Below are 15,174 nucleotides of genomic sequence, written 5' to 3' on the forward strand. Positions count from 1 at the left end.
GATGGGGGGTGTAGAGGGGAGGAGAGAGGGGAGGGGGGTTGGGGTGTAGAGGGGAGGAGACGGGGAAGAGAGAGTTTATAAGGGAGATGGGAGGATGGGGGTGTAGAGGGGAGGAGAGAGAGAAGAGGGAGTTTATAAGGGAGATGGGAGGATGGGGGGTGTAGACGGTACGAGAGAGGACGGGGGTGTAAAAGGGACGAGAGAGGAGAAGTGGGTGTAGAGTAGGGGGAAGCAGGAGAGGGAGGTGTAAACGGGGGGAAAAGAGCCAAAGCAGAAAGGGGGAGCAGCCAGGGCGGTGGAGCATGAAATAGGGTGGAAAGAAAAGGAGAAGGGATAAAGAGGGGGGAGAGAAGAAAGAAGATATACTGAATACCAAAGATTTGAAGCATGTCATTTCACATTTTAACTCTGACATTCATATTCTTTAGAAAAAGAGCAAACATGACTTCTTTGTTGATATTTGGGTTGCATAAAGACCAATTGCGTTGCATAAAGGCCAATTGCTAAGTAATACAACCATTGAAGTCTATATTTACAAGTGACAGTTGTGATGGGACTCATACATTGAAGGCTTTCAGCCTCTCTGGGTCCATTCCCTCTGCATCAGTGATCTTGTCACTGTCGTCATGGTCGTCGTGATCGTCATCATCATCATCAATGATCTGAGCACGCCCAGAGGTCAAGTCCTCAGCGCTCATGCTCAGTTCAGTCTTCACTGAGTCATAGCTTCCGGAGCTGTACTGAGGAGACTAAACACAAACACACACACACAAATACCAACACACATACACATACACACATAGACACACACACACACACACACACACACACACATCGCTATTAAAGAAACAGTTGAGGACACAAAGCAATGCTCAAGTACCCTATCAAAAGACCATATTCAAATACCTTCGCTATCCTTACCTTGTTGCCGTAGTCTGGATTCCCGGGGCACTTCCTGGTGGAGTCAGTTGGGTAGGGCGTCCCAACAGGGCTCCCCACAGGCAGCAATCTGTCGGTCAGATTGACTGGTTGCTGGTCCTCTGAGGAGGAAGAGGAGGAGGTGGTGGTGCTGAAGTCCAGGGGAACACTCACCCCGTTCTCAGTCACCTCCCTGTACGGAGCCAATCCATCTGGAGGGACAGCGCCCACAACCATTGCCTCCGGAGGGGTGAGGGCTGGCAGACCATGGCCGCTGCCACTCTCAGAGGAGTCATCATCTGTCATAGAGAGCAGGAGAGAGAGAAACGGTAAAGAGATGGAAACACTGATGGAAAATCCACTGATGGAAACACCACTGATGGAAACACCACTGATGGAAACACCACTGGTGTAAAATCCACTGATGGAAACACCACTGATGGAAACACCACTGATGGAAACACCACTGATGGAAACACCACTGATGGAAACACCACTGGTGGACACACCACTGATGTAAAATCCACTGATGGAAACACCACTGATGGAAAATCCACTGATGGAAACACCACTGATGGAAACACCACTGATGGAAAATCCACTGATGGAAACACCACTGATGGAAACACCACTGATGGAAACACCACTGATGGAAACACCACTGATGGAAAATCCACTGATGGAAACACCACTGATGTAAACACCACTGATGGAAACACCACTGGTGGACACACCACTGATGGAAACACCACTGGTGTAAAATCCACTGATGGAAACACCACTGATGGAAACACCACTGATGGAAACACCACTGATGGACACACCACTGGTGTAAAATCCACTGATTTAAAATCCACTGATGGAAACACCACTGATGGAAACACCACTAATGGAAACACCACTGGTGTAAAATCCACTGATTTAAAATCCACTGATGGAAACACCACTGATGTAAACACCACTAATGGAAACACCACTGATGGAAAATCCACTGATGGAAACACCACTGATGGAAACACCACTGATTTAAAATCCACTGATGGAAACACCACTGATGTAAACACCACTAATGGAAACACCACTGATGGAAACACCACTAATGGAAACACCACTGGTGTAAAATCCACTGATTTAAAATCCACTGATGGAAACACCACTGATGTAAACACCACTAATGGAAACACCACTGATGGAAAATCCACTGATGGAAACACCACTGATGGAAACACCACTGATTTAAAATCCACTGATGGAAACACCACTGATGTAAACACCACTGATGGAAACACCACTAATGGAAACACCACTGATTTAAAATCCACTGATGGAAACACCACTGATGGAAACACCACTGATGGAAACACCACTAATGGAAACACCACTGATGGAAACACCACTGATGGAAAATCCACTGATTTAAAATCCACTGATTTAAAATCCACTGATGGAAACACCACTGATGGAAAATCCACTGATGGAAACACCACTAATGGAAACACCACTGATGGAAACACCACTAATGGAAACACCACTGATGGAAACACCACTGATGGAAAATCCACTGATTTAAAATCCACTGATTTAAAATCCACTGATGGAAACACCACTGATGGAAAATCCACTGATGGAAAATCCACTGATGGAAACACCACTGATGGAAAATCCACTGATTTAAAATCCACTGATTTAAAATCCACTGATGTAAAATCCACTGACGGAAACACCACTGATGTAAAATCCACTGATGTAAAATCCACTGATGGAAACACCACTGATGGAAACACCACTGATGTAAAATCCACTGATGTAAAATCCACTGATGTAAAATCCACTGACGGAAACACCACTGGTGTAAAATCCACTGATGGAAACACCACTGATGGAAACACCACTGATGTAAACACCACTGATGGAAACACCACTGCACCTATTCCCAGCAACGCAAGGTAGTATAATGATATACAGATTTATGTTTAACTCAATTGAGTCTCAACAAATCCAGAGATTACCATGCATTTAAAAAAATCTCACCATTACACCATTTTGAATGAAAATAATAATAATAATAATAATAATAATGCAAACAGACAAATCCTGCCAATAGAGTTTTTGCTAATGGTCCAAGCTAGGTTGGTGTGTTGAGAGGATGCGTTGTGTGGATGTTGTTTTTGATGGAGTAAATGTGTACATGTTTTTGTTTGCTCAATCATTTCTCTCCTTAGTTGGGGGAGGGGTCGACACGCTATATGTTGTGCTGTCAGAGTGTTTGTATAGGAAGAGGGGGGTATTGGGGTCAGCTGTCAGAGTGTTTGTATAAGAAGAGGAGGGTATTGGGGTCAGCTGTCAAACTAATAGGGGGTGCTTTTGCAGTGGAGGCTTGAGTTATGATGGAGGTTTCAAACGGGGGAAGGATGGAGATGAGGAGGGAGGGAGGAAGGGAGGAAGGGAGGAGGGGGAGAACATGATGGGATTGTGGGGGAGGACGTGATGGGGAAGAGGTGAAGGGGCGGAAACAGACCCTCACAAGGCTGGCATGTGAAGTATGAGGGAACTGTATTGATGTGTGACAATAACACTGTTGGGGGTATGCTGTTAAACCACAAAGACAGCTGATTTCTACCACTCTAACCCTCGCCTTTTCCCTAAGGCAGGGGGGACCATCAAAGTCTGCCTTTCCTCCACTCAAATCTAAAAGGGCCCACTCACAGGGATTCCATTGTTGTGCTGAGTCTGTGAGGCCTCGTATGTCTTTTTACCATTGTGTTGACTACTAAGAATCCAGCCAGTGCAAAATCTGTGACTTTTTCTTGGAATACACTATTCAGTACAAACTGATAACCGGTTATCTATAGTGGATGTCCACTTTCCCTTCATGAGGTAGTCATGGATGGAGGTGGGGGTGGGGGGAGGCCCTTAGGCATTAGGGATTAAGGTTGGGTTGGGGTACTGAAACACTCTAAATGAAGGGGGAGTTGGTTTGATTAGTACATTAATAACAACACATGTTGCTGCCTATACTGTGAGTATATGCCCCCCCTTCCCCTCCCTCCCTCCCCCCCCACACACACACACACACACACACACACACACACACACACACACACACACACACACACACACACACACACACACACACACACACACACACACACACACACACACACACACACACACACCTGTTAATGTACACACCAACTCCAACTCATCCATTGCGTGTAAGCAGGAACATACTGCACACAAACACACACAAGCACAAAAAGGCCAGCAGTTTACCGTCCTCCTCTTTGAGTGTGGTCTGTGGGCTTTGTACATTCTCTCCATTGGGGGGACTGAGCTCAGGGACAGGGGGGCGCTCAGCAGAAACCCACGTGGGCTCAGTCATATCCATGTCCTCACTGCTCACCGAACTGTCATCCTGAGGAGAGCGAGAGACAGAGAAATAGGAAGATTGAGACACTTATCAAGCTACGATTTCGTCCCTGAGGAGAAGTCTAGGAAAACTGAATAGGCTGCTGAAGAGAGCAGTAGACTGAACGAGGTAAATCACTCTCACCCAGGAAGACGAAGGCTAGACCAAAACCTTCCCCTTTGCCACTTTTCATTTGAGCTAGCAGTCAGGACATGTGTTAAACACGCATAATAAGAGTACATTATCAAAAATGGAAATGGAAAGCACAGTCCACACTCAGTCCAAGTTTAGGCAATGCCATTTTCTCCTGAGGAAATCTCCTTATTAAATCATGTGTCTTGAAGCTCTGTTATTTATAACTGTGGAAAGTAGAAACCCCAAACTTGTTCAATCTAATGGAACACAGCCAGGAGTGTTCAGGAGTAGCCGAGCAGTTAATTAAGAGGGTTGGGCCAATAACCGAAAGTTTGCTGGTTTGATTCTCCTAGCAGGCAAGGTGGAAAATTCTGCTGTTCTGCCCTGACTTTGGTAAATAATCTACTTACAAATGAGGCCTGGTCTATATGCACTATAAACCCCACGGCATTTTTTAACTCAATACTTCTCGTAAGTTGTACTCAAAGTTAATGAAAAGTTATTATAACTTAAAATGTTTATGTGGTACTGACTCAAAACTAAATGACAAGTCACACCAACTAAATTTTTTAAGATATGATAACAAATTAACTTTTTTCCCAGCATGCTCTACTGCAGGTAGATTTTTGGGAATTATTTTTAATAGCTGTGTTTTTGCATGTACATTAGGTGATTGTTTGATTAAATGTTAGGCTACACAAAGATACATGTTTTTTTTTAAATAATCTAATCCAATCATTGAATTTTTGCACCCGCTACTGAAATGGTTGTTCCAGTTTAAATGGCTTAGGTATTTTTCTCCCACTGTTCTTAACCCTGGCAGTCATTATGAATGCAGGTTGTGGGTGAATACAAATTTCAAGTGTTGGATAGCCTGGCTAGATTCCAATAGGAATTACAAATCACTTCGCAAGCCAGCATAATTTGATTTACAGTTAGGGTTGTAAAATTCTGGTAAATTTCCAATGTTTTCCATAAATCCTGGATGTAAAATTACTGGAATTTTGAGGGGGAATGTTATAGTATTTCACAACCCTACTTGCAGGCCTGATGTGAGTTTCAGGCCACTGTATAAGGCCTTATTATATATGTAATGGCACAATTATAATGATAATATTTGCCTAGGAACTCACCTCGTGAAGGCCACAGGACTGAACATGAAAGAATTCAACAACCATGTCCCTGTCACTAACAAATAGTCATGGGTGGTAACTCTACAATTCAATTGAAAATGCAATGGGAAATGATTAGAGACATGGCTTACTGGGTGCCTTAAATGTAAGTATACCTTACTCAAGAAAACTGCATTTGTATGCATTTGAAGGTAGTACTGCTCACTTCAGCTATTTAAGTTTATTTTCTTACAATTTTTTTAGGTAATCGGTTTTCTCAAAATGTTTGAGTAGCCAGAACTTATCCGGTTTTACAGTGTTTATGACAAAATAACATCTACTGCTCTTGCCAGACCAGGGGTGTTGCAGATGGGATTAGCTTATTATGAATACACTGGCTAATACCTTGCATCTACCATGAACGTATGAGAACACAGTTGGCCCCACATACAGAACAGAACAGTACTGTATAGTACAGTACAGTAAGAGCCAAGAACTGATACCCTCCGGAGGAAACACGACACACTCCTCTGAGGGTTCTGTAGAGGGCTGAGGCACTTACTGAAGGCTCTATTAGGTACCAAGTGATGCATGGTGTAATAAAGAGAGAGAGGGGGGGAGAGAGAGAGAGGGGAGGAAAGAGAGAGAGGGGAGGAGAGATAGAGAAGGGAGGAGAGATAGAGAGGGGAGGAAAAATAGAGACGGGAGAGAGATAGAGAGGGGAGGAGAGATAGAGAGGGGAGGAAAGATAGAGAGGGTAGAGAGATAGAGAGTTAGAGGGTGAGAAAGGGGGAGAGAGAAGAGGAGAGAGGCAGAGACAGCTAGAAAGGGGTGAGTTGGAGAGTGATAAAGGATGAGGGAGACCTGAAGCGGCAGGCAGAAACATGGGATGTAAATAAACAGAATATCCTATTCTGTTCTATGTTAACCACCCTCCCAAACTTCCAATAGTGTTTGGAACACAATGACCAGCACATTAGAAGGGCCCTCTGCAAGAACTCTCCACCACTCTTTCTGTTGCTGTTTTTTATTCTCTCGCTCTCTTGCTCCTCTCTCTCTTACACACGCACATGCATGTCGAATTAATGTAGGCATTTATGCATGAAATAAACAACGTGCACAATCTCCGACTTGAAAGCTGTGAAAAGTGACATAATTGATGACATAGGCTACCATGTCCTGCAGCCACAATGTCAACTGGGCAAGCAAAGGTGAGATTCATTCCAAACGGAACTGACTGAGCTGTATCACGGCAATATCTTCAAAATACACTATATATACAAAGGTATGTGAACACCCCTTCAAATTAGTGGATTTGGCTATTTCAGCCGCAACTGTTGCTGACAGGTGTGAAATCAAGCACACCACCATGCAATCTCCATAGACAAACATTGTCAGTAGAATGGCCTTAATGAAGAGCTAAGTGACTTACAACGTGGCACTGTCATAGGATGCCACCTTTCCAACAACTCAGTTCGTCAAGTTTCTACCCGGCTGGAGCTGCCCCGGTCAACTGTATGTGCTGTTATTGTGAAGTGTAAACGTCTAGGATCAACAACGGAGATTTCCATACAATCCTACCGCACGGGTGTGCGTACGAAGTCCAGTGTTGGAGTAGAATGAGGCAGAGTGTTGTCTCTGGTGTCACTCTCACGATACAGTAAACTACAGTGGCCTACAGCAGCCTACAGTAGCCTACAGCAGCCTACAGTAGCCTACAGCAGCCTACAGTAACCTACAGTAACCTACAGCAGCCTACAGCAGTCTACAGCAGCCTACAGTGGCATATAATCAAATCCTGTCAGTGTCTTTAGATTCTAATTGGTGAATCTGCTGCCTCCCTTGCTATGTTTAGATAGTTGGTTGACCATAACATTGTCCTCACCCCTCCATCTTTTTTTTCATGGCACTTGATGTTATATTTCTAGTAGATCCTGCTAGGCCCTGGGCTGAATACAAAGTTCTAGACAAAGAAGATAAACTCGCATATGGAAACGTTACAAATGTTCCCCCTCCATCACCCCCCCCCCCCCCACCCCCTCACACACACACACTGTATGCCTTACCCGCTCATTGGCAGTCATGCACTGTAGTTTCATCTGTTTCAGGTAGGTGGCAGTCAGTGGCATGTTGTAGTCAATGAGGTCCGGAACCAAGGAGGTTGGTCGATCATTTTCTGTACAGAGAATACAGTAACACTCATACAGTAAGATCATTTCCAAAACAAACAATCAGGTAAAGCAAACTACGCATTAAGAGCTTTTTGAGTACTCCCACGTGCCATTTGGGCTCCGCAACACCCCTACATTTTCTATTGGTTTTCTTTGACCGGAATGTCCATTCATCTGATCTGGTTCCTCTGATCTTAATCAGAGTCAATCTCTGATTAAAAGGCAATAATGACAACCATGGTGGCCCTTGAGATCTGGAGTCATGAACTGCTGTTTTAATGTTGCAACCCAAACAATGGGAAGCCCTCTGTGTTCCCAACCATGACCACTAGAGGGACCCCATGCTCCTTCTATTGGAACATTGTATTCATTATTTAGGACCTCTTGGGTCTTTGTTCAATCATTTGGCTTAATGATGGCCTCCACCTTTAATTGCCCCTAAAAATGGCTTACGAAACATTCACAGAGACTCACGACTATATATTTAAACGACAGATTGGACACTGCGTTGAGTGTGGGAAGCCCAATGAATATGGGGCTATAAATGTACTAGTAGTCAATTCAATGGGTCAGTATATGTATAGTAGCATTGCAATTCATCATTTTGACAAAGGTAGTAGGAAGGTGATATGCGATATAACAATAACCCCCTATAAAGCTTTAGAAGAAATTGTTGCCATTCAGATAGATGTCAAATTAAAAGGAGTCTTTCTTATCAAACAAAACTTTAATAACTGAATAAATATATACAGTCAATTAATAAACAGGAGCCAGTAAACTGACTTGGGAGTTAGTAACCTTTGAACTCTGCAGTGCTGGGATTGATGTGCATCCTCTTCTGACACTCTCCACAGTTCATTAGGAAGCGTGTCACTGCCTCCCTGGGCAGGAAGGCGTACGTCTCCGCTATCTGTGCCAGGGGAAAGGTCAGAAGGCACAGGTCAGGGCAGGAGTAGAGGAGGTATAAACTGTTATTAAAGCCTGGGATCAGTGAGTATGTTAATGCTGTGTTATCTGGGGTTGGCATGGTGAGGAAGGAATCCTTCCTCAATACTCCAAAAACCTTTCTCTCTCTCACACACACACATCTGCTGCTGATATCTTGACTGTTTGAATTGACCATCTACTTATTTCTGCTTTGATATCCCATGCTGGAGCTGGGGCCTTTTCTTCACCTGCTCTCTCTCTCAGCTGCAGCTGACTCATATATATTCCTCTCTCTATCTCCCTTCTCTGTTCATCTCTGCCTCTCTGCCCCCACTGGCGTTTCCCTGCTAAACAAGGCGACCTTCATGTGACCATGGCAAGGCAGCAGGGATGCCCAGCTCACCCCCCTCTCCCCCTCCCCCAGGGCAGCATAGAGGGAAAGGCCGACCAGAGGAATCTGCACTTCCCAGAAGGCCAAGGTGACAGCTCCATATTATGCCCCTGCCCCAATGGCACTCATTGCTTCTCAAAAGGGTACGTGCTATGAGATGTGACAGGACCTCTCTACAGGGCAGGGGCGAGAGGCAAGAGAGGGAAATGGCCCTGGTCCCCAGGGGGTTTAACTGCCATGCTCCCTACAAAACTGTCTCACAACACAGACAAAGACCCCCCAGCTGCAGACACAGACTTGGCTCTTCAGACCTCACTAGATCCTAAATACACTGAGTGAATACAGTTGCAACATAGAACAATATAATCTAGGAATGTAATACACACAGGTGTAGATCTTACAGTGAAATGTTTACTTACAAGCCCTTAACCAACAAAGCAGTTTTACCAAAAATACCTAAAAAAATAAGAAATAAAGTAACAAATAATTAAAGAGCAGCAGTGAAATAGCAATAGCGAGGCTATATACAGGGGGTACCGGTACAATGTGTGGCGGCACCGGTTAGTCGAGGTAATTGAGGTAATATATACATGTGGGTAGAGTTATTAAAGTGACTTATGCATCGATAATAACAGAAAGTAGCGTAAAAGAGGGGGGGTGACAATGCAATTAGTCTGGGTAGCCATTTGATTAGATGATCAGTTGTATTATGGCTTGGGGGTAGAAGCTGTTTAGAAGCCTCTTGGACCTAGACTGGCGCTCCGGTACCACTAGCCCTGTGGTAGCAGAGAGAACAGTCTATGACTAGGGTGGCTGGAGTCTTTGACCATTTTTAGGGCCTTCCTCTGACATCACCTTTTATAGAGGTCCTGGATGACAGGAAGCTTGGCCCCAGTGATGTACTGGGCCGTATGCACTACCCTCTGTAGTGCCTTGCGGTCGGAGGCCAAGCAGTTGCATACCAGGCGTAGATGCAACCAGTCCCCATACCAGGCGTAGATGCAACCAACCATGCTCTCAATGGTGCAGTTGTAGAACCTTTTGAGGATCTGAGGAACCATGCCAAATCTTTTTAGTCTCCCGAGGGGAATAGGTTTTGTCATGCCCTCTTCACAACTGTTTTGTTGTGCTTGGATCATGTTAGTTAGTTGGTGATGTGGACATCAAGGAACTTGAAGCTCTCAACCTGCTCCACTGCAGCCCCGTCGATAAGAATAGAGGCGTGCTCATTCCTCTTTTGCCTGTAGTCCACAATGATCTTCTTTGTCTTGATCACGTTGAGGGAGAGGTTGTTGTCCTGGCACCACACAGCCAGGTCTCTGACCTCCTCCCCATAGGCTGTCTAATCGTTGTTGGTGAACAGGCCTACAACTGTTGTGTCATCGGCAAACTTAACGATGGTGTTGGAGTCGTGCCTGGCCGTGCAGTCATGAGTGAACAGGGAGAACAGGAGGGGACTGAGCACACACCCCTGAGGGGCCGCCGTGTTAAGGATCAGCGCGGCAGATGTGTTGTTACCTACCTTTACCACCTGGGGGCGGCCCATCAGAAAGTCTAGGATCCAGTTGCAGAGGGAGGTGTTTACTCCCAGGGTCCTTAGCTTAGTGATGAGCTTTGAGGGCACTATGGTGTTGAATGCTGAGCTGTAGTCAATGAATAGCATTCTCACATAGGTGTTCCTTTTGTCCAGGTGTGAAAGGGCAGTGTGGAGCACAATAGAGATTGCATCATCTGTGGATCTGTTGGGGCGGTATGCAAATTGGAGTGGGTCTAGGGTTTCTGGAATAATGGTGTTGATGTGAGTCATAACCAGCCTTTCAAAGAACTTCATGGCTACAGACGTGAGTGCTACAGGTCGGTAGTCATTTATACTTTTGTCTCCTGTTGAGGATGCTTGGTTGTCTTAGTAACTACTGATGCTATGAATAAAAAATAGCCAGTCTATAAAAGGCATATTTTATGTGGCAGTTTCTAAGAGAATAGAAAGATGCTTTAGTACAGTCTATATAGGATGCCTATTGGTGAACTGATTGTTTATGTTGGCTCAGTGCCAGTCTTACTGCTTTATAGGTCTTCTTCTGGCCAGCGTGTTTAGGTGCTCTACCAGGGTCGGCACCCATCTCCACATGCATGGCATAGATGATGTCGAAGAAGTCCTCCACCACTGCCACCCTCTTCAGGGACGAGCTGTCCTGGGCCGAGCCTGCATCTGCACACTGGAAGACAGAGAGGGAAACATTCAATACCCTGCCTGAGAAGACACTGTGTGTGTGTGTGGGGGGGGTGTACACGTGTGTGTGTTGTGCGTGCATGCATGTGTGTGTGTGTGTGTTTCAGTTCTCTATGGAAAAAGATCTCCGAAACATAACGGTCATGAAAATCTGAAAATATCTGAACCCCTGAGGCTACAGGGCTCGTAGTGTGAATGTTAACAAGATGGCTTTCTTATCCCAGCTTTGAGAACAGTGATGATGATTCAGCAGAGCAATATGGATCAGCACACAGGAGGGAAAAATATGGAGCAGCTCAGGCAGGGTCCAGGACAAATCACCACAGGGTCAGCTCTACTGAGATGTCCAGTGCTACTGTCTGTGTCTAAGTAGCTCCCTGCTCTACAGGCTAGCTGCCGGTCTGTGTCTAAGTAGCTCCCTGCTCTACAGGCTGGCTGCCTGTCTGTGTCTAAGTAGCTCCCTGCTCTACAGGCTGGCTGCCTGTCTGTGTCTAAGTAGCTCCCTGCTCTACAGGCTGGCTGCCTGTCTGTGTCTAAGTAGCTCCCTGCTCTACAGGCTAGCTGCCTGTCTGTGTCTAAGTAGCTCCCTGCTCTACAGGCTGGCTGCCTGTCTGTGTCTAAGTAGCTCCCTGCTCTACAGGCTGGCTGCCTGTCTGTGTCTAAGTAGCTCCCTGCTCTACAGGCTGGCTGCCTGTCTGTGTCTAAGTAGCTCCCTGCTCTACAGGCTGGCTGCCTGTCTGTGTCTAAGTAGCTCCCTGCTCTACAGGCTAGCTGCCGGTCTGTGTCTAAGTAGCTCCCTGCTCTACAGGCTGGCTGCCTGTCTGTGTCTAAGTAGCTCCCTGCTCTACAGGCTAGCTGCCTGTCTGTGTCTAAGTAGCTCCCTGCTCTACAGGCTAGTTGCCTGTCTGTGTCTAAGTAGCTCCCTGCTCTACAGACTGGCTGCGTCTCAGGCTAGCTGCCTGTCTGTGTCTTAGTAGCTCCCTGCTCTACAGGCTAGCTGCCTGTCTGTGTCTTAGTAGCTCCCTGCTCTACAGGCTAGCTGCCTGTCTGTGTCTTAGTAGCTCCCTGCTCTACAGACTGGCTGCGTCTCAGGCTAGCCTAACAGAGTGTTTCCTGACAGATGTCACTGGCTCAGGCTGCTGCTTCTGGCTCTGGGTATCATCACACACCCACTGGCCAGATCACTGCTGGGGCTGGGGCTAGTGTACTGCAGTGGGCCTCGATCCATCTTGTGTTCAGAGAATTAGCTGCCAGATTAGCTTCCCCTCAGCAGAGCTTCTTCATCCCTGCAGAGTCAGTCTCTCTCTCTGTTACACAGACTCTGAGATTGCTCCACTGCAGAGAGAGAGAGAGAGAGAGAGGGAGAGAGGGAGAGATAGCTGCGGCTTCATTCAATGTCCCCACCAGCACCACCTCATCCCTGCAGTCAGTGTTTAAAAATAACACCCCGTACTGTACAATGCCGACAGCTCCTCCTACAGCCAACCCCCAACATCCACCCTGCTTCCAGTGCCGCTGACCCCGTCACCATAGAAACGGCCACAATCTCTCTCTTGGGCAGGTGTGCAGGGCAGAGGGTCATGTGACACTCAGTTGGAACTCATATCGCTACGACAACGGCCTTGTTGCTTAATAGCCCACTTACCACATGGGCTTTCTTTCTTCCACCGGGGCACCACTGGGCCTTCTCTCTCTTTCTCCCTCAAGTTATTTATTTTCTTTGTTACATTTGTCTCTATTCTGTATTACGTTGTTTTTCTCTCTTGTGGTGGTGTTCATTTCATCTGGTGTATCACTTCCTCAAGAAATGACTTTTATGTAAATAAATATGTGAACTGAGGTTTATGTACATGATGTACAGCCCTGAATAGAAGCTGGGGTCAATGAAACAAAAGAACGGAATATTATATACATCTAGTTATGTCCCTGGTACACAGTACAAATGTAGATTCCAAAAGTTGTGAGATGTCAGGGGATGTGTTCTAGGTGGGACTCAGTGTTTCTCGAGGAGGAAACACATTTCAGAAAGTTATGTCCGGCATCAATGAGGAATCTCACTCTTTTTATTATACTGTATATCATTTTTCTCTCCTCTGACATTTCGAATCCTGCTCCTGCTATCTGACATTTATTTAGCTCCTCCTCTCTCCCTACCTATGTCCCATCCATTCTTTCTTCCCCATTCTCCCTGCTCCTGCTCTCCCAAGTGCAAGGTAATGATCGTTGCCATGGCAACTAAAACCAGCTCACCGAGCGGGTTTGTTTTAATCCGGCCCGTCTCCTCTCTCTCTGTAGCCACTCTCCCTCCTTGTCAGCATGTTCTTGATGTAATAGCCTAATGATAATGAAATAATAATACTAACAATCCTAATCATCATCTCTCCTGTAAGGTATCATTTTCCTGATGACATCATCATTATTCAGGACAAAAATAGTGAACAGGTCCATTATTTTCAGCATACACCAAATAGGATCCAACCCGGGACACTCTTGTACTGCACATATCCAGACATCTACCAGTGTTAGATCTGCCATTGTCCTCTCTGACACTACAACATACTGTATAATCTCACTAACCAAGATTTCTATTGCTATTATTGCCTCCTATGTCCTCTTTGTTTTTCAGTGAACTGTGGTGCAGCAGACAAGACTCCATCACCCTTGGCAGGAATCAACCCAGACTCAATCCAGCCATTAATTTGTCCAAAATATTTAGCATCCCTTAGATGCGGTCCTGGGCCCGAGGTTTTGGTTTTTGCCCTAGCATTACACAGCTTGATGATGAGTTGGTCATTTGAATCAGCTGTGTAGTACTAGGGCAAAAAACAAAACGAGCACCCAGGGGGGGCCCATGACCGAGATTGGGAAACACTGCCTTAGAAGGGTTGCAGATTGCCAGTGAAGATAAACAGAAGAACTCTTCACTTGCAACATATGCGCTCAAAGGGTAGTTTGACCATTAATTCACACAGTGTGTGTGTGTGTGTGTGTGTGTGTGTGTGTGTGTGTGTGTGTGTGTGTGTGTGTGTGTGTGTGTGTGTGTGTGTGTGTGTGTGTGTGTGTGTGTGTGTGTGTGTGTGTGTGTGTGTGTGTGTGTGTGTGTGTGTGTGTGTGTGTGTGTGTGTGTGTGCAGCACACTCATGTTTATGTGTTTAAATGTTCGATCTGTTTATTCAGCATAGTCCACAAGGTGTATGTTGCGTAGCTGGAGAAGACCAGCTGTTGAATGGTAAATATGTGGTCTCATCAGCATCACAGTGTTTTACAGGAGGGAGACATGTCAGCAGCCCTAATCACCATCACCACATAAACCTATCAACACTCCAACTGTCTCTCTTCCTGTTTCCTCTCTCTCTCCATCTTCCCCTTTCTCCTTTTCTCCATCTTTCTAATCCCATAGGACTGCTCTCCCGAGCCACAGCATACCCCCATCCCCTGCTCTCTCTCTCTCTCTCTCTCTCTCTCTCTCTCTCTCTCTCTCTCTCTCTCTCTCTCTCTCTCTCTCTCTCTCTCTCTCTCTCTCTCTCTCTCTCTCTCTCTCTCTCTCTCTCTCTCTCCCTGTCCCGCTCCAAACAGCTCTGTTGCTAGGAGACTGGAGGGGTTGATTCGGCCCGGCCACCCCCACCCCCCCTGGCAGTCACACACACTAGCAGAGAGTCGCTGAGGGGAAAGGAGAGAGTGGAGGAGAGGAGCGGTCCTGCACACAGACGGTTCGGGGGGGCTGGAGGCAGCTGGGTCACACAGACAGGCCAGTGGACAGAGGAAGGGAGAAAACCACAGCAAACATCTCAAATGGAAAGGGCAATTTATCCTCAATGGAGGAGGGAGAGCAAACACTGTAAAGCTCCACAGCCATTAAAATATATACAGGGTTTACAATC

General features: G+C 46.0%; 1 protein-coding gene across 1 annotated transcript in view; it reads right to left on the minus strand.

The window, feature by feature from the left end:
* LOC118360319 (nucleolar protein 4-like) overlaps positions 1–15,174 on the minus strand; it is a 29,210-nt gene that overhangs the window by 6,708 nt on the left and 7,328 nt on the right. Inside the window, exons 2-7 of the mRNA XM_052482298.1 lie at positions 11,124–11,279; positions 8,544–8,655; positions 7,641–7,750; positions 4,192–4,333; positions 922–1,217; positions 564–749 (exon numbers count right to left, since the gene is read on the minus strand). Of these exons, the coding sequence (XP_052338258.1) occupies positions 564–749; positions 922–1,217; positions 4,192–4,333; positions 7,641–7,750; positions 8,544–8,655; positions 11,124–11,279 (1,002 nt within the window). The remainder of the gene's footprint in view (positions 1–563; positions 750–921; positions 1,218–4,191; positions 4,334–7,640; positions 7,751–8,543; positions 8,656–11,123; positions 11,280–15,174) is intronic.

The sequence above is a fragment of the Oncorhynchus keta genome, chromosome 27, assembly GCF_023373465.1.
Source record: "Oncorhynchus keta strain PuntledgeMale-10-30-2019 chromosome 27, Oket_V2, whole genome shotgun sequence".
NCBI lineage: Eukaryota > Metazoa > Chordata > Actinopteri > Salmoniformes > Salmonidae > Oncorhynchus > Oncorhynchus keta.